This window comes from Platichthys flesus, chromosome 14 (genome assembly GCF_949316205.1).
Source record: "Platichthys flesus chromosome 14, fPlaFle2.1, whole genome shotgun sequence".
Lineage (NCBI taxonomy): Eukaryota > Metazoa > Chordata > Actinopteri > Pleuronectiformes > Pleuronectidae > Platichthys > Platichthys flesus.
This window is the reverse complement of record NC_084958.1, coordinates 6,054,641-6,073,679: the sequence shown is the minus strand read 5'-3', so window position 1 is coordinate 6,073,679 and position 19,039 is coordinate 6,054,641. Positions and strand designations below refer to the sequence as shown.

General features: G+C 41.1%; 3 protein-coding genes across 3 annotated transcripts; all 3 read left to right on the top strand.

Annotated features, from left to right (window-relative positions):
- The first annotated feature begins 1 nt into the window (after nt 1).
- On the top strand, nt 2-4,597 carry si:ch73-382f3.1 (uncharacterized protein LOC100151273 homolog). The gene is made up of 4 exons (XM_062404775.1): nt 2-403; nt 2,003-2,162; nt 2,860-3,035; nt 3,495-4,597. The coding sequence occupies exons 1-4, from the start codon at nt 254-256 to the stop codon at nt 3,876-3,878; spliced, it is 870 nt and encodes a 289-aa protein (XP_062260759.1). The 5' UTR covers nt 2-253; the 3' UTR covers nt 3,879-4,597.
- A 2,212-nt stretch (nt 4,598-6,809) lies between these two features.
- Nucleotides 6,810-10,268, top strand: selenop2 (selenoprotein P2). The gene is made up of 5 exons (XM_062404774.1): nt 6,810-6,896; nt 7,616-7,861; nt 8,505-8,717; nt 9,086-9,194; nt 9,296-10,268. The coding sequence occupies exons 2-5, from the start codon at nt 7,635-7,637 to the stop codon at nt 9,632-9,634; spliced, it is 888 nt and encodes a 295-aa protein (XP_062260758.1). The 5' UTR covers nt 6,810-6,896; nt 7,616-7,634; the 3' UTR covers nt 9,635-10,268.
- A 141-nt stretch (nt 10,269-10,409) lies between these two features.
- Nucleotides 10,410-17,054, top strand: elovl8a (ELOVL fatty acid elongase 8a). Its single transcript, XM_062404776.1, has 7 exons — nt 10,410-12,991; nt 13,126-13,313; nt 13,972-14,052; nt 14,291-14,347; nt 14,552-14,666; nt 14,779-14,906; nt 16,746-17,054. The coding sequence occupies exons 1-7, from the start codon at nt 12,883-12,885 to the stop codon at nt 16,908-16,910; spliced, it is 843 nt and encodes a 280-aa protein (XP_062260760.1). The 5' UTR covers nt 10,410-12,882; the 3' UTR covers nt 16,911-17,054.
- The last annotated feature ends 1,985 nt before the right edge of the window (nt 17,055-19,039 follow it).

Genomic DNA, 19,039 nt, shown 5'->3' with positions numbered 1-19,039 from the left:
GTGGTTTTACCTCAGACTCACTACTTTGAACTGTATTCATTAAATACCATGTAGACACCCGCGGGGCATCACTCCGGTTTCCACCAGGGGACATTTAACGCACGTGTAACTTTTTCTCGCTTTTACAACGCGCGGTTACTTATCTACGAAGTGATGATCCCATCCCCAGCTGAGCTCCAGATACAGACAAGCTAACTTCACGCCTGCTGCACCAGAGCTGATCCCTGCTGTGTGCTCTGCTGCTGCTGCTGCCATGGGAGGCTGCTCGGCTCCCAACTGCTCCAACTCCACCAGCATCGGCAAACAGCTGTTCAGGTTCCCCAAAGACCCCGAGCGGAAGAAGAAGTGGGTGGTGAACTGTCGCCGAGACTTCGAGCCCACTGCTCACTCCAGACTGTGTCAGGTGAGTTCACACTGAGATCGAGGTGGACATCAACCAGCACAGAGACTGCAGTAGCCCCAAAACCAGACCCACACACTGACTACATGTTGGTCTCACTGTTTACATGACATTCAAATGATCTGTCTTATTATAATTGTCAGAATAACAAACTGTGGCTCCCTGGAACCAAATCACTACCATTTGTTCTGGGCCTGTTCAAATGTAAAGTCCTTCTGGCATAATACTGACAATTGGAAAATAACTCCAATGTGTTTCCTCTGAATGATAATAAAACAAGTAAATACCCATTTAATGCAGTGTAGCTGCAAGAAAATCAATCTCAAAGAAATGGTTGAAGCCGCATTCCCCCTCAGTAGAGGATTGATGTGATCTCATCTATGACATGTATTCAACGGAAGGAATCACCTTATCTATAAGGCTTCTGGAATACAAGATTTTGGGGAAATTTGGGAGAAACATAATAGTTATATTTCTCTGAAACGCCCCTTTTTGTCTAAAACGTTATGATTCCCTAAAGAACTATGTATGTATTTTGCAAAGTAAGCACATAGAAAAGCCAGACCCCACTCAGCAATGTTGTAAAACAAACAGATAAAAGAACAACTAGATGATATAAAAACAATCTCAAAATTAATGGAATGCATACCTCGAGAATCGCTCTTCTCATCTGTCTCACACTCACATGTATATTGTTGATGCCCCAAGAAAGTGTAGTGTTGAATTTGGTGTGATGTGGACACATGATACGTTCAATATGAATATATTTGAATGAACAGGCGATCGGCACCTTGCTGTCAGTGGGGGCTTCATCTTAGTCCTCGTAAAACCTACAACAGTGGTTGTCAATTGGCAGCCCAGTAATATTTGGCCAGATCATTTGGATAACTGGTTTGTTTTTTTCCCCATCAAATTGGACTGACAAAGACATTCACAGGTGTTCCTGGGGCTGATCTCCAACATGTCAACAACATTCATTGAATCACCTCCTCTTTAGAAATTACAAATAAAGTCTGCCAGTACAAGCACAACGTTCATTTAGTTGCTACAATGCTTTATATCGAGTTGAATTACAGAGATTTGATTTTAACAGACCTCCGAAATAGACAACATCCAATGAATGAAAATAACAAAAGTTAAGTAAATCATTACAAGGTTAATAAAAGCCTGACACAAGAACAGTTCACTTCAATTCCGCTTCATTTTAGATCACCATTGACTATAAAATCTTCATAGACTGTTTATTTAAAAGCTCCGCACACAAACAATAAACACACACAGTATATTGTGGATGTGTTTGAGGAGGAGTCATTAATGACAAAGAATAATTCTGAGGTAGCTCCAGAGATATAACACAGGACAAGCGAACAGGGCAACAGGCAGACTTAGACACAGGCACTGATTCTGCTGATTGGATATCGAGGTGGAGTTTATTCCTAAGATGAGTAGCGAAAACCAAAGCAACAGTATCCTTTCCTTTGAATTAAGCCTGAAATATAAAGTGGAGCCAGACCATGTAGTGCTTTCTAAGTGATCAATACAATCCCAAACTGACTTCTGTTCACGTGTGTCTGTGTCTTTTATCTTCGTTGATTCTCCAAGGATCACTTTGAGCAGAGCCAGTTTGAGGAGATAGCCAGGTCTCCAGCCGGGGGCAGGAAGCTGAAGCCCAATGCCATCCCTACTCTGTTCAGTGTTGGAGAGCCTCCGTACCCCGCAGTCACCACTCCATACATCCTGATGCCCCTGAAACCCGAACCTGGTAACTGAATATACACCAAGTTCTCAACCGCATTTGCTTTCTCAGGAAGCTTTTAAAGGGCTGGGAAATGTTTTTTGTTTCCAGTTCACTACTCCACAGACAGCGTAGTATTGTTGCAGTAATTCATTTCCAAGCTTGCCTCCTAAAACTCTTTGGGTGGTATTGCATTTTAAAGTGGATTGAAATGCTCTGTGTAATAAGAATCTACAGAGCATTTTGTCACTTTTAGCTTATTGTTGTTACAGAGTCTACACAATGATCCTTGCCTCCATCCTCGGACACTTTAATATAAATTTATTCAAACATTTAGCAGAGTAGGGACAAATGTTTTACTCAGGAGTTGATGGAGACCAAAACAGATTATAAAGGATACTTGCAATTGAAAGTTAAATTCTGTTTTGTCCGCTCAATGTGCAAATATGATTTTGTTTGGTCACAAAAATTAGAAATAGGGATGTGTAGTTTTCAGCTTGTTGTCTGCCCCCTAGTGGCTTAAACTGATTACACCAGGTTTATGAGGCAACTGAAAATAATCAGAAACCCTTCATCTTGGTTATTTATCCTGTAACATCTTAGTGTTCTAAGTTTGGCATCACAACATAGAGCAATCTATTTAAAATGATGGCATGACATTAAAAGTGTACCAGATTTCAGGCAGGAACTTCAGTACCACTCACCCAATGCTTTGTGTCTGTAGTGGAAAAGGAGCTGAACTTTGGGGACCATGGCTATGCCAGACGCACCCCTCTGCCCGGCATGGACGAGGAGGACGCTGACATGACGGGCGAGGTCCAGCAGCCGTGCACACAGTGTCAACTCCTGAAGAAGCAGTTGGAGCAGGAGATGCAGCACACTTCAAGGCTACAGAAGGAGGTAGGATGGATGACAGTGTCATTGTGCAAGCGCAACTAAATTATGGAAGTCATCCTAAAATAAAATGTTGTTGTAAAATGTTATAAAGATTTACTAAGGATATTTAAAACACAACTATACAATAAAATAAAGGTACAAGCAATAGAAATATAAAATAAAGTTATTCAATAAAATATAAGTAAATATAAATCGAGTTAACAAGGATGCATATACTAGCATTTAAGTGTCCAATAAAGATAAGTATATTAAAAGAGATACTTTAAAAGAGCTACACCTTTTAACTTGGTGCAGAAATATGTGGTGGTTATTTTTTACAGCTTTCAAGGATTTACAACCTGGATTTACCTGCTTAACTATAATTATCTGTTAGCTCTAACTCTGATGCAAGAAACTATCAAGGTAGAAATGCTTATTAACTGTTCTAGCCCTGTTTAAACAAGTTATCTCTGTGTCTGCCAGGCAGAGGAGATGAAGAAACGTCTTTATAGGCTGGACCGGATCGAGAAGGGCCTCCAGAACTTTCTGTACGAGGACCAGGTCCGCGCCCTGTCCCTCACCAAGCGCTCCCGTCGGGCCGTCTGGTCTCCCGAGACCATCCTGAAGGCCCGAAAGATCCGCTGCGCAGTTGGCACCAAAGGCTACGAGTACCTGAGAGAGCTGGGATACCCGTTACCCTCATACCGGACTCTGTGTAACCGCCTGGAGACTAAGATCATGGTGACAACTGACATGAGCTGTGAGGAGCTGGCAGAGCTGGGACTCGGGCTCGTGAGCACCTGTGACAGTCCCACACAGGTTGTTGGGGACAATGACGCGGAGGAACTGATTGGTGTTTTGTCCTGATGCTGGCAGTTGACTTGATCTATTGACTTGAGCCAAAGGAAGAATGTGCAGGATCAGCTGTGTTAAACATCGTCAGATATGTTGTCAAGGGAAAGAAGCAGGGCACTTCATGCTTGTTCTCTTATCTCTGAAAGATTTAAGTGTCGCTATAAATGCTTCTCTTGACAGACAATGAAAGTTCACAGGTCGGGATTCTGATCTGCACTAAGATGACACAGACTGCTCTGTGAGATGCTTGGGCTTGGAGCTCCCTTAGGTTTTATGCTCATGGTATACCCTGGCATGGAGATGCTTAGTTACAGCACAAGTTTGAACATGTGACCAGTCATACCGTGTAGTAGTCTGGGAAGCAGACTACCACTAGGGTTGAGTGTTGTGTGTAGATTAACATAATTTGCACAGAGCCATTTTAATTTATTGCTTGGGGTCCAAGTGTTCCACACCTGGGGTATTGAGGGTTTCTCTGATTGTGTTTCCATGCACATTAAAAGCACACTCACCTGTTCTCAAAACACTAAGGGTTGATTTCCTTAAATCTTGTTTCCTGTTTCGATCACATCAAAAAATTGTGTTCTCCAAAGGTCAGACACATTTTAAAATCTGTAAAATCCCCTCATTGGTAAAAAGCAGTGCATTTACCACAAGGACAATTAAAGAAGTCACGTGACTTTGTACACAAAACACTAGCTATGTGATGAAATAAAGTGGCCATAATGTGAGTGGACCTTTCTTGTTTTTGTGCTTGAATGTGAGAGAGAGAAACGTACACATCTCACTAAATCTAAGTGCACAGTGCATGTAGGCCTGCGTTGCATATCAGGTGAAGGACAATATCAGATAAACAGCATTGTTGGACTCACTACAAAATGAAGTTTATGTGTGTTGCCTCTGTTTAATTTATCTTTAAACTGAATAATACTACGGCTGGATCTTACTTCCGCACAGTCTGGACTTTGAGCAGCCACACGCATAACAGATGTTGGTTGGGCCGCCTGCATGTAGCCTGAGCTGAACTTTATTGTAGATAACATTGTGCTTGAAAGAGCAAAACAACAAATGCTGCATTGGTGTATGTGGACTGATCAATGCATTAAGCACTGTGCATCTGTACATTGCAAATCTGCAGTGAGTCACTTTGACCCTCTGGTGCGGATCATCATTGATTTTTGCGTCCTGCTTCGTACATGATTGGAACAGTGGGTTTGTTTGTCATGGTGTCACTCACCTCGACACAGTGCTAAGCCTGACTCGTGCATAGTAAAGTAAATAGTACTCTGAAATGAGGTCAATAGTACAACACAAAAAACTCCTTTTGAAGCATAAAAAGCAGATCGTCAGAGGCTCAGTAAGGACATCACGCTAACATGCTCATAAGACAATGCTAACATGCTAATATTTATCAGGTGTAGTTACTATGTTCACCATCTTGTTTTAGCATGCTAACATATGCAAATAAGTACAGAGCATGAAGTTCTGCTATTGGGAATATCCTTTATTTTTGAAAATATTTGTCAAATCCGACTTTTGGAAAATTCCATTTTAAACCTGATGGTGGCGCTGTCTGAAATCTTAAGTTACTAGAATTCATCCTGAGGTGAACAGGCATGTCTGTACAAAATCCTTCCTGTAGTTGCTGCAGCTGTCATGTTACATTAAACTACAAATGTCACCCTCAAGGCGGTGCTAACGGGAAACTCAGGGGTTCACCTGACTCATACGGATTTATCCTCTTGGGACCATGAATGTTGGAAAATATGTTACTGAGATATAATGACCATCCCTTAAAAGTCATATGGCTGAAAGCCTTTGCGAGAGCTGCAACATGTAGCCTGGTGGAATTAGTAAAATAGTAAATGCAGTACTTTGTAATGATCAACTTTGTTTAAGAAGTTTATTGAACAAACAGGAAGTCCCGCTGATACAATTACTTAGAATTAAAGGATCATTGTTGATTCTGATAAATAATCATGAATATTGGGCCAACGCAAACTTCAATACCAATATGTCTGTGAAGGGCGGCTGTCAGCCAACTACATGAAATTGAGATTTGTAACCAAAGTAACCAATCTATATTTTTTCTTTTTTTAAAGTTATTCTTATGTTCTAATTCTGCACTGAATACTTTGGCTGGTACTTTTGATTTAGTTGTTTCAGATGAACTTACAGATTTCGGCATGCAGAGCTTCAAAGGGATGCCTGTCTGATCCAGTGTTGTCATTGTGACTCGATGCAATACACTGATATGGACACCTCAATAATCCCTCTTGACAAAGAGAATCAAAAGCCCCATTAAAACCATTAAATCTATAAGAACTTTTCTTGTTTTTCTTTATGTGATCATCGATTTGAGTGTGTAGATTTTGATTCAGTGAAATTGTAGTTTTTAAGCTTTTTGTTCCAGGAGAAAAAGAGTTCCTGCTCACTCTGACGTCTCTGTAGGTGTCAGGGTCTAATCTATCATTCCTCTGATGTGCGGGGGAAACAAGCAGCAGATCTCAGTCGGGGAAAGAAACATTACTGAACAATGAGAATGAAAAACTGAAGCAAAGCCTGAATTAACACTGCTACTATGTTTATTCTATTTTTCAGTTTGATTGTCGTGATGTTCATTCTTTTTCAGCCTCTGTTTAGATAAGAGTGAGATTCTTTGTGAGATTCTGCTTCAACTGCTGATTTATCATTCATATAATTTATGTTTTGTAAAAGCCATGGGTATTAGGTTTGGCTGAAACTCTACAGAGAGAAAAGTCTTAATGAGACCAGGGAATTCAGGCAAAGTGATTTTTAAAACTAACTTCCACGTTAGGAGTCCATGTGTGGTGTCATGTCACAGTGTACTGTCTGGAGGGAGGGGACCATGTCGGTGATGGTAGAGTTGTACACATCACTCTCTCTCTCTCTCTCTCTCTCTCTCTCTCTCTCTCTCTCTCTCTCTGATTTGGGGGAAGTGCTTGGCAAAGCAAGCTTTAAAAACAACTGTGTGTTTGTGGGTCACAGGACAGAGGCACAGAGGCAGAGGTAAGAGTCTCCTTCTTTACATCTGTATCATTAAGGCCTATTTGACCAATTAAACGATCTTTTTTTGCATCAAATTGATAAGCTTTGGTTCACACTGGTCCAAGTTTCGAATTTAGTATTAATTGGGACTGGAAAAAAGTCCTGAGTCATGGTGGCTGTGAGATTGTTTTCTGATGAAGACATTTTTTATTTAATAACTAAACTAATTTAAAATCAACAACCAGAAAAAGAAACAAACGCGACATGTATAACTGTTCGTTATAATCTCTGTTTCAGATCATATTTGTAGAGACAGTTCAATTTGTGGCTGTGAACATCTCTGTCCCTGCCTCTTGTCTGTCTGTCTGTTTGTTTGCCTGCCAGCCCGTCTGACCAATTGTCCTGACATTCTTCTCTCTGTTGGCATTCACCCCGTTGTGAGCTTGTTTTGCTGATTATCTCCGCATGTGATAACAGAGACAAAGAGTGTGCCCTTTTTTAATCATTCTGGGATCAGACTCACTGGCTCATTTGGTCCAGGGAAGAAGAAACCTGCCAAAGCGATCAGAGCTGTGCATGCTGCTCTGCACGCAGGCCTGCAGGCTGTTTTTACGACATTTTAATATGACTGCTAAGATCTGTAGTTGTTTATTTTTTGTTTATAAAGTTGCATGCTGCATCGGTAGTATTTCTTGTCAGAATAACTTGGATAATCATTAATTCCCCCCCCCCCCCCCCAGACACATCTAGGGAGGGACCATGCGTTCACTCTCTTTGCTGTGGCTGTGCGCGGCCCTGCCAAATGTCATGTGGGCCTCGCATATCACTCTGTTAGTGGAAGGGGACAACGACGCCTCTCGCATCTGCAAACCAGCCCCCCACTGGGAGATTAATGGACAAGCTCCCATGAAGGAGCTGCTGGGAAACGTGGTGGTGGTGGCGCTCCTGAAGGCCACCTGACACTTCTGTCTCACTCAGGCCAGCAAGTAAGAAAATAAACTGTACCTAGAACTGCACTGATTGGAGTGCATACCAGAGTCCTTCAAAAGTCTGTTTACATTTAATCAAGCTTCACAAAAGTACACATCCTTGTGGAAGTCAGTCCCCTAAACATGCCTGATTGTTTTTCATCAAGAGTGAAGTGAAAATATCAAAAAATGCAGCGTTCTTGCATTATCTTGCCTAAAACCAACATTCAGGGGTCAACAGAGAAACTCTATGGTGGTGGGTGGTTTAGAAGAGTTTCTGTGTAAAGAAAAAAAGGAGAAACTAGTGAGTGTGCTTCCTGCTTAATGTCTAGAAAACTAACCTTGAGGCACACAAATGATAAATACAGCTCACACAACGTTTTGTACAGCTCTCCTCGTGAAAGAGCAACTTTCCCTGGACGGTCACTTTCTATATTATCTGAATTATTCTTATTTTAAAATGAAGAGTTAGGGCCAAGGGCTGGGGCTGGGGCTGGGAGGGGGGGGGGGGGGAGTGGGAAAGGGCAAAGAGTGCTGTTAATTGACTGAATGCTGCTGTTGTTTTACGGCACCAAAAAATGTCAAACATATTTCTACCGATCAAAACTTTACAGCCTTAGAGCCGACACCCCCTATGACATCATCTCTCCTCTCTGTGCAGAATTGGGGGCCTGCGTGACAAGCTGAACCGCAGCAACCTGACCAAGGTGTCCTTCATGATAGTGAACGATCAAGAGGCTCAATCTAGGGCAATGTACTGGGAACTGAAGAGAAGAGCGCCACCTGGTGTTCCTGTGTACCAGCAGTCGGCCTTTCAGGATGACGTGTGGGAGACTCTGGATGGTGACAAAGATGACTTCCTGGTCTATGATAGGTGAGGACCAGCCAACTCTTCACAACAACCCCGGCAGTGGTTTAGCTCTTTGATAAGACTAGAGAGCAAACATACAGTAAAATAGTAGTTGCACAAGCTGTGCTTTCAGGCTCTCCTGTCATCTCTTTTTACTTTGCTCCATGTAAGTAGAACATAACAGAAACATTCGGATTATAGTTGAGAGTTCCTCTTGGGAAAGATTTCAGATCCTTATGTGAAAAAAGACTTTGCTTCGTAGTGGCCAGAATCTTGTTTTTTAACCAACGCCTGCACAGGAAAATTAATCATCTGTCTATGCATCATTTTGTGGATCATGAGTCAACCTTCTCAGCATTTCGATTCTCCCTGACTTTGTGTTTTTACTCCAGGTGCGGTCTCCTCACCTTCCACATAGTGCTACCATACAGTTTCCTGTATTACCCCTATCTAGAGGCTGCAGTCAGAGCCACTTATCAGAAAGACATCTGCAACTGCTCTGTGAGTAAACACAATTGTTGTGCTGCCCCAAAGTGGAGAAATGAATGCATTTACTGCAGCAAAAATAGAATATAATATAACAAGTATTTGATCTTTCCCAGGCTAACTCCACTTTACCAAGTGTGAGGAGCAGCAGCATGAAGAATGAGTCAGAACTGAACATCAATCCAACAACTACATTACCCACAGATCCAGAGGGGGACAAACAACCTGTAACACATCAACACATCCATCATCATCATCATCATCACCAACACGACCACCATCACCATCATACAATTCAGGGGAATCAGTCCCAGCATCAAGTTAAGAGCCAAAATAAAACTCAGAACCATCATCATCATCACCAATACGACCAATATAACCATCATACAATTCAGGGGAATCAAGATATGAGCCAAAATAAAACTCAGAACCTTCATCATCAACACCATCATTAGAAAATTAGATAGTTTCACTAACTGGTTTCATTTTCTTTACTCTGATGACTTTGTATCTTATTTTCAGTAAAACTCTTTAGAGTCTGCAGGTAGACAGCTGTCCACTGAGTGGGTGAATCTGTTTTGAACAGTAATCAGACTGTGGTCTCTCCTCTAACACATCCACCCCGCGCTCCTCTGTGGACAAACCAGGCGCTCCTGCTCCATCCTCTCCACTTTATGAAGTCTGTGGTGGTAAACCTGCCTGCAGGGGGCTGCAGACCGATGTGTGTGGAGAGATGAGGAGGACCACCAGGACATGTCTCTCACACAGAGAGGGAGGACAGTGTGAAGTGCAGCAGAGCAGACCTCAGTCTGGTAACTGTTCAAACTGGATTCCCTTCTCCTCCAGGTTCATGTCATCCTCTGCTTCTGATTGTAACCTGACTTAAGTTCCATCTTTTACTTTTACATCTCTTACTAATGATGATGACTACACTCTTTTTAACAGTAAATTGTTTGTAATAACTAATGTTCTGGCATTTTTTATAAAGTTTGACTGTATGTCGCAATGCATCATGGGTCCAAAAACATAAACTCTACATAAAGATGGACAACAGAAGAAAATAATAAAAGCCAAAGCGTCTCAATTGTCCCCTGGTGGCTGACCCTCTGTGTTAGTGCATGGGAGATGGACCAAATTAAAAAAGTCAAAATAAATTACCAAATAAGTAGACAATAATGAATTAATAGATTAATTAATTAAAGGTCAAAAACAAAGTTCTTTAAGATGGTTTCTGTCCATTGGATCATTCTTATCACACTTACATTTGATATTTGATGTCATAAAAACAAGGGGAAATGTCATGATTGACTGCTGAGACTGACTATCATGACTGTCCAGACCCTGGCTCCAAAACAATAGAGAAACACCTTATGACATTGGACTATCAGACATCAGGAATTATTTTATTATATATACCTGTATAGTAATAATAATGTTACTTATAATATAATACACATTACCGACTAATGGTTAAATCTGAATTTCACTAGAAACTGTGTTCAATGGGATTTAGCTTGAAATTATTAAGTTGCTACAGTGGTGTTAGGGAACATGCACTGAGAGAGAGAGAGAGAGAGAGAGCGAGAGAGAGAGAGAGGGATGACTAACAGGTGGTTGATCCTCAGTGCTGCTGAACACGCAGCTGAGATGCAGCAGCCGTTTGACCGGTGGATAACCTGAGGATAAAAATCTGAAGCGTCAGAATGACGGTGAGCTCACTCTCTCAGAGCTGTCCAAAATCTGTTTATCTTTTCTGCATCTCTTTCTTTCTAAATCCAAATATTACAACAGATTATTAGCATTAATAGAATATGATGAAAGAGAACTAGTAGTCCTCATCTCCATTTTGTATGGCTGCCTGCATGTGACTTAATCAGAAGAACAGCACAACTGTTAACACTGTATATTATCTTAATGTATAGTAATTTACTGTGGACTGCTCATTGAAACAGTGCTTATTTTTTAACTATAATATTTCCTTGCTGATTTTCATATATTGCCATGTTGCTGTGGTCGTTTTGTTCTTGGACATGCAGCTCAGCAGGTTGTGGCTCTCTGAGGGATTTCCCTCCGTAAACCCAGGAGGAGCTAAACTACTTAGCTTCGTGCACACGGCCTACTCCTTCTTAGGACACTCAGTATCTGCACTGCAACAACTACTGCAACACACACTCAGTGGCAGAATGTTGAACAAAATGTATTTGATCCAGGTGTAATAGTTATTACATATCTGCTAATTCAATCTCAAAAACGGAGACTTTCAAATATTCTAGATTCATTACACGTAAAGTTAAATATTTCAAGCGTTTTCTCTTTAAGATGATTATGGCTTACACCTAATGAACATCATAAATACAGTATCTCAAAATATTTTTTATTTTACTGACCCTCTTATGTGGTTTTTGTGATTGTTCTTTTAAACCCCGCTGTACACATATGACGTTATACTGTGAAATGAGGGTATATGTCGTAAAGATTTCCGCTAAAAAGAGAGAGGGGGTGGACTTTTACATGTGCTATTTTGTGAAACAATTAAAATAACACATGATAAATGATATGGCAGTATATTATGGTATTCCTTGGATGTGGTACTATGGTTACTTTGTTGTTAGTGAGAAGAGACGAAAAGAAGATGGTGTTATTTTACGTAGACCTACCCTTTAAAAACCCTGTTTGTAATTTAAGATTGTGACACTCTGCTTAGAAGCAGTCAGATCAAATGTGCCAGCATTTATGCATTATGAGATTTTTAGTATCTGCTTCCCCCCACTTTTTCTAGATAGCAATTGCAATTGCTATATATTGCTATATTTCCTGCAAATGCAGAATTTAATTTTAGTGGAGAAATACTAATATATCGTTATAATATTGTGTTAAGTATAGTTTAGTTTCATTTTGTTCCCCCCAAGTGTTCACTTTTAAAAGGTATTTAGTGGACGTTTGCAGAGGAATACCAAAGACCACAACTCAGCCTCCACTCACCACAAGGTGGCGCAAAAGTCTCGACAAAAAGCGCAAACAGCATACATCTGCAAACTCAGGTCGGTGTGAAATATGAAGGAGGAAGAGCCGAAGTGACCTGTTGTATGCAGACATTTCACCGGCAAACGCTAGGTGGCAGCACTGTCCCACATTAATCGCCCTGTTGTCCACATTAGGCAGCCGCTCATCAACAGGATTATGAGTTATTATCCATTATCAAGAGACACGTTTGGATTAGTCAACATAATCCCTGAACTATAATCCAGATCATCTCTGGGCGCTTTAATCAAATTTTGTACCAGTGTTCTTTAAGACCTTTCAAAGGAAGTTGCAGTTTATGAATATATGGATTATACTTTTTCCTGATGACGTTTCTTGTATATATTACTTATTAATTTTTAATCTTGAAACTGTTGTCTTTGATTAACATTAAAGAAAATATATAATCAAAGCCTTTATTTAATGAGACACAATGACAACATTGTATAGGAACAATTAAATTAACATCATGTAAATAAAGTAAATCGAAAGGAAAGACTTGAAATTCCCATCATATTAGTCGTGAAGTCTTTTGGCTTATCAGTGTCTCTGAATACAAATCTTTGAGGGTCAATGGTTCCTTTACCGTATCAGTAAGGAAGACTGTATCATTGGTTCAGGTGGTATCGCTCCCAAATGTTGTTTTTAAACATAATATGTATTTTCTGGGTAGAAATTTATCATGACAAATGATTTCCCCTGCTGGTCTGTTTCTGAGTCTCAGGGTGTCCAGTCTCTCACCCCGTGGCAGCAAATCCAACTACTCTACCAAAGGATTCTCGACAATGGAGGCAAGTCTTAACCTGTATCACATCAGTGTAACTGCTCATTTATTCCGGTGATGTATTATTAGGTTGTTACGTGGAGACATCAGCAGAATGTTTGCCTTGACTTCTGCTCGTCTGACTCTCTCTCACTCACCCAGACAAGAGGACAGACAGCTGGCTGCTGGTCTATTCTCCTGTTCCAATCGGCTGCATCTTCCTGTGTTACCTGCTCATCATATGGGCAGGGCCGAAGCTGATGGCCAAGAGGCAGCCAGTTAACCTCAAACCTGTCCTGATCGTGTACAACTTTGCCATGGTCTGCCTGTCTGCCTACATGTTCTATGAGGTACTGCTGTTCTGTGCGTGGGGACATTTGTACAAGATGTTGACACATTACCTGGAGTTTGTCAACTACATTTGAACCTGCAGAATGATCAGAACAACTCGATGGGCAAACCTAACCCATCTGACCTGGTCTTAAGGTTTTAGAGGCTATGATTTATGGAACAATAACAGATAGATGTAATTTGGTCTTCAAAGCAGTATGATTCAATATTTTCAGGTGAAGATTGGGTCACGTAAAACTGGTGGAAATGTAAGCTGGAAAGAACCAAGTTTCTAAGAACCCTGAAGGGATCTGGTTCAAGGGCCACACATAATTTGCTGGAAAATCCGTCTGAGAGTCATAGGACTTCAAGGGAATGTGCATGTAGTTTGTTTAAACAGGAAGCTGTTACCTAATCAATTTGTCAGTTGTGTGCTTACAGCATTTTCCTGCTGCCCCCAGTGGCAGAACAAGTATAGCTCCTCCACAGCCACAAGCTCAGACAGTCAAATCTCAGGGCATCGTTTTTTTTATGTTCCCTGAACATTGTGACGACTGTCAGTCAAACAGGAAGTGATTTCACTCATTCACAGTCAAATTTTGTGTGACACACATCAAAGCTCCCTGTGCTGGTCGAGAGAACCCAAAGCAGAGATGAAAAATGCCTTTGTCTTTCCAGTTCACAGCCTCTTCCTGGTTGGCCAGATACAGTCTGCTGTGCCAGCCAGTCGACTACAGTGACAGCCCGCCGGCCATGAGGGTAAATCTGTTTAACACACCTTACCTTATGGGACAATTGTCACATAATGCCCCTCGTGATCTCCCACACCCTTCAAATTACCCCTCCACATGTTCATACGTTAAATTTACAGTTTAAACACATTCTCAGGAATTCATCTACATGCAAGCTTACACAAAGTCTACATGATAGAATATAAATTAAATTTAAACAGCGAATTATGAGGAGACAACATAATTATCTTCCTCCTGTTGTGCAGATGGCAAGGGTATGCTGGTGGTTCTACTTCTCCAAGGTGATTGAGCTCAGTGACACTGTGAGTACAAACACTCAATTTCAAAAGTTTTATGTTTTTAATTTGTAATATTTCTTTTGTTGTTAACATCATCACAAATGATGAGACTTAGAAATTAAAGTTGCACATCCATGCTTACATGTATGCATGTATTCCTGTACCTGCAGCTTAAACACATAGCTGCATTATCTTACTGTTTGCCTGTTTTTGTTTTGTGTGGCTCAGATATTTTTCATCCTAAGGAAGAAGAACGGTCAGCTGACCTTCCTACATATCTACCATCACGCCACCATGATCTTCAACTGGTGGGCCGGGGTTAAATATGTGGCTGGGGGCCAGTGTGAGTACGATCCACCAGCCCAGTCTCACAAAATGTCACAAAAGTACAGCAACTTGTACAAATGATATCTATTTATCTACAACACAATGTCCTCCTGCGTTTCTGTCCGCAGCCTTTCTGATTGGTCTGATCAACTCCCTGGTCCACGTATTGATGTATTTGTACTATGGCCTGGCTGCTCTGGGGCCGAGCATGACCAAATACCTGTGGTGGAAACGCTACCTCACCTCTCTGCAGCTGGTCAGTATCTACCTCTGTGTGTGTGTGAGTTTTTGAACCTTGCCTTTACATCATGTTTTTAAATCTCAAGATATTACTCGGTACTTCTCTTATTTTACTTACTTATTGTATTTTAACTACTTACTGTATTTAGCTAATTATTCAATTCTACCTACATACTTTATTTTGCTACTTATTTTATTTGACAAACTGTTTAATTTTACCTGCTTACTTTATTTCATCTTATTTTACTTTCTTATTGTATTTTACTTGTTTAACTTTCATTTCTATTTTAACTTCTATTTGGCACTTACTCTGTATTATAATACACTTATTACTTTTATTTTGACTTTTATCTTTTAGACTTAATAATTGTTGTCTCTGTATTGTATTATATATTGTGTTATTGTAATCTGGAGCAAGCTGGCAAGTGGCTTATGAAAGGTCAGACTAAGTTCATGCTGCACTTAACCTCACTTTATCTCTTTGGGTCATTTTGATGATCAGCTCTCTTTTCATGTTTTAGCAGTCTGATTCATTTCAATGGACCTGAGGCGAATACACTCTCTACTTCCACATGTAACACAAAGTTTCCTGTTCAAGCAAGGTTGTTTCAAGTCAGTCGCTGTGAAACGATAGCTCCTGGAAACTGTTGAAGAAACCTCCTCTCAGGATGTGCTGGAAGCTTGGGGGGGGGGGGGGGGGGGGGTGGGAGAAGTGGAGGCCTCCTGCTTGGCTTGTCATTGTTCTGGCTGGGTTGGCATTGCTAGACAGATTAGCGGCACTGATGCGCCTCAGATACAGCAACTACTGGACCATCTGTTTTCTTTTTATTGACTTGATGAAGCAACAATGCAGCCTCTAGTGTTTGTCCTTCTACATGGCCGCAGCATATATGGGTCAGTACAATGGCTGACTGCCATTATGTAACAATAATAGTACTGACCTTAGACATGACCCCCCCGAAGCCTTCATTACAGCTGGCTTCACAATTCAGTGAACTGAAGCCAAGATAGTTGAGTTGATTGGGGAGATTAGAGATGGTGTTTATCTGTCTGTTAATGTGTGTGTGTGTATGTGTGTGTTTGTGGACGGGGGGGTCCTTCTGTGTTTTAGAGGTAATTATTATATACATTGAAGGGGGGGGGGGGTTGGGATGCATAGTAAGATGCACAGCTTTAATTATGTCCGCTCAAACACACAATACCTGGCAGGGGAAGCCGGTAGAAACTCTGTGAAGCACACAGGTCACAGATGAGTGTATACACACAATGATACACAAGGGTCATCCTGCACTTTTCAGCTAAATTCGACTGATGTTCATGTGAGTGTCTGCTCATCCTGGTTCTCAGCACTCAAGCAAACTACAGGTCTTTTACTATAAAGCTAGAATCAAGTCTTTTATATTGACTATTTGCTCTTTCACCAGCTGCTGATACACAGTATAAAAGGGATTCCGTGTTTGTGCCTATCAAAATCGTTTATTTATATTATCCATTGTTTTGTTGCAAGACTAGAGCGAAGGAACACAGCTAATCAAAGGCGCTTTTTAAATAAATAAATATTAGTGTTATCATTCAAATTCATCCTTCAATCAACCTTTTTGTAAAATTATTGAATAACACTAGGAATACTGCATACTATTAATGTGGACCAGATAGTAACGACATCATGGCAGAAATAGTAATAATAATATTATGTGTATTATTAAAATGATATAATTTTGTATTAGTCAAATTCTTAGTGATTTAATTTAATTGTGGTAAGGGACGGGCAATACAAAAATACCAGTAATTAGCACCATGTAATTTGAATCAATAGGAAAACTAAAAAAAAAGTGTTTGTCTCTCGCCCTCCCAGCTCCAGTTCTTCATCGTCACCCTCCACACCACCTACAACCTGTTTGCTGACTGCGACTTCCCCGACTCCATGAACGTGGTGGTGTTCGCCTACTCTCTCAGCCTCATCGCACTTTTCAGTAACTTCTATTACCGCAGCTACCTGGACAAGAAGAAGACCACGTAGACGTGAGGGGATGAAGAAGGGAACAATCTGGTTCCATCCAATACTGAACGTAGAGGCAGAGAAAAGAGCTGAGAGGAGTTTGGGACCAGGGAGGTTATCCAGAGGCAGGCGAAAGAGACGCCACGTCTCTTCTCTGTTATGTTAATTACTGAATGTTCATTATGTTATGTTAATGACTGTATTGTTCATGTGTATACATACGTTATGTGTATAAAAATACAATATTTATGATGTTTTTAAATAAAACCAAAATGTTTTATACTTATTTTGATGAAATATGTTTTGCCTTTAACACAGAGGAGATGTTTACTAGACGTACGAGTCTCTTTATACATTCAATTACTCTTTTTACCCACAAACAGTCAGCATACATTAAGCCATGACTCATGTCTCCCCTCCCCCAGCACTTAATAGATGAGACCTTCTAATCACTATTGGACTCGCTTGATTCTTCTCTTTCCCCCATTGGCTGGGAGTCACAGCCAATCGGCTGAAAGCTGCTATTAGGTCTGTATCCTGCTCTCCATCTTCTTCTTCTTTTTCTTCCTTGTATGGTTTATTTGCGGGTGGCAACCAGCGTCAAGGGTGCATTACTGCCATCTACTGCGTTCTTCTTCTCTGCTCGGCCCATGTCACCTGCTCTCCTTTTATTCCTCCCCTCTTTTATATACACCAGGGTCCCCCTACCCAGTTTAATTCCTCTTACCAATGGGGAGACCCCAGCCCACAACCCCAGCTGCTCCATCTGTCCATGGTGTAGAAACATGGTCGCCTGTGTCCCCTTCTACTCCCCCTTGTGGACAGAAATGAAAGCACCATGAATTATCCATATCTCTTAGCCCGTGCAATATATTCCCTCTGCCACCATCACATATTCCCATTCTGTTCACTATCTATTCCACTACTTTTATCTCCGGCAGCATATTGGTTTTGAATATCCTCTGTTCCAAGCTCAACAGGGGGGGTAGACAAAATAACAGAACAGCACATGAAAAGGCACTTTGAAGTGACTGAATCAAAAGTTCCAAAGACAGCTACTCAGGAGACTCATTTTAATACCAATCAGCACAAAGTGGCAACTTGTTGAATTTCACACAATCGCCCCTTAAACATCCGAGGATTTAAAGCAGAAGTGGTTCAGTCTGAGTGGCTTAGAGGACTTATATTCTTATAATACTTATAAAATGATTATGCAGTGTTTGTGTATGTTTTTCTATGTGCACTGCTATGGTCAATCTGGACAACTAACCCTATCGTCAGGGTGGGGAATGTAAAGTGTAGAGCAGAAATCCACTGAACTCTGCATTACAGTTATAGGGAGGAAAAGAAAGGATTTTTTGGTTAGAGGTAAAAAATCTCTACAGGGCAACTTTCTTAAAAATGTTTGATTGAAGTATCGCTTCAAATCTTTTTCATTGTCTTTATTAGTGGAAGAAAAGCTCTTCTGAAGTCTGTGTAATGCCTGTGTGTGTGTTTGTGTGTTTGTGTGTGTGCACGTGTGTTGGTTTAGAACATTTCGGTAAAGTGAGGACATTTTGACCGATCCTCAGACATTTAGTTGAAATGGTTAAGGGGAGAGTAAGGAGCTATAGGGCAGAGTGGCTCTCACAAAGCTAAAGTACATGAGAGTGATTTTGTGTGTTTGCACGTATCTCATACTGCCATATGACCAGCACTAAAATAACACAGGACACACTTGTTGAGCATTATGAGCCATATTTTGTGGCTGGCAGGTACTTCTGCTCTGCATCTCATATCACAAGTGGGTTACAAGCACACACACACACACACACACACACACACACACACACACACACACACACACACACACACACACACGCACAGCTTGATTGCCAGAAGCCCATTTAAAGGCTGCTGTCCCTCAGCCTCGCCGCAGGCACAGCTCCAGGTTGATTACTGCTGAGTGCCGTGCAGCTCAGGCCTGACTGACTTCCTGGCACGCCGTCACCTTGATCAGTTTACAGTTTAGCAACCAGGCGATTGGTTTAATCTGTGTGTTTAGCGAGTTTCAGCACTTTGAGACGATGCCAAGTCAGTTACAGGTGTCGCTTAACCCCTCAATACTTATCACGCACGTGAGACTTCACTGAATAACTTTTGATTGGTGC

Excerpts from the sequence above, each read along its gene's own strand:
- si:ch73-382f3.1 (XM_062404775.1), top strand. The coding sequence starts at position 254 with ATGGGAGGCTGCTCGGCTCCCAACTGCTCCAACTCCACCAGCATCGGC. Across the intron at positions 2,163-2,859 it reads GCCCCTGAAACCCGAACCTG|TGGAAAAGGAGCTGAACTTT; the intron begins GTAACTGAATAT and ends TTGTGTCTGTAG. Across the intron at positions 3,036-3,494 it reads CTTCAAGGCTACAGAAGGAG|GCAGAGGAGATGAAGAAACG; the intron begins GTAGGATGGATG and ends TGTGTCTGCCAG.
- elovl8a (XM_062404776.1), top strand. The coding sequence starts at position 12,883 with ATGACAAATGATTTCCCCTGCTGGTCTGTTTCTGAGTCTCAGGGTGTC. Across the intron at positions 13,314-13,971 it reads CTGCCTACATGTTCTATGAG|TTCACAGCCTCTTCCTGGTT; the intron begins GTACTGCTGTTC and ends TTGTCTTTCCAG. Across the intron at positions 14,907-16,745 it reads ACCTCACCTCTCTGCAGCTG|CTCCAGTTCTTCATCGTCAC; the intron begins GTCAGTATCTAC and ends TCGCCCTCCCAG.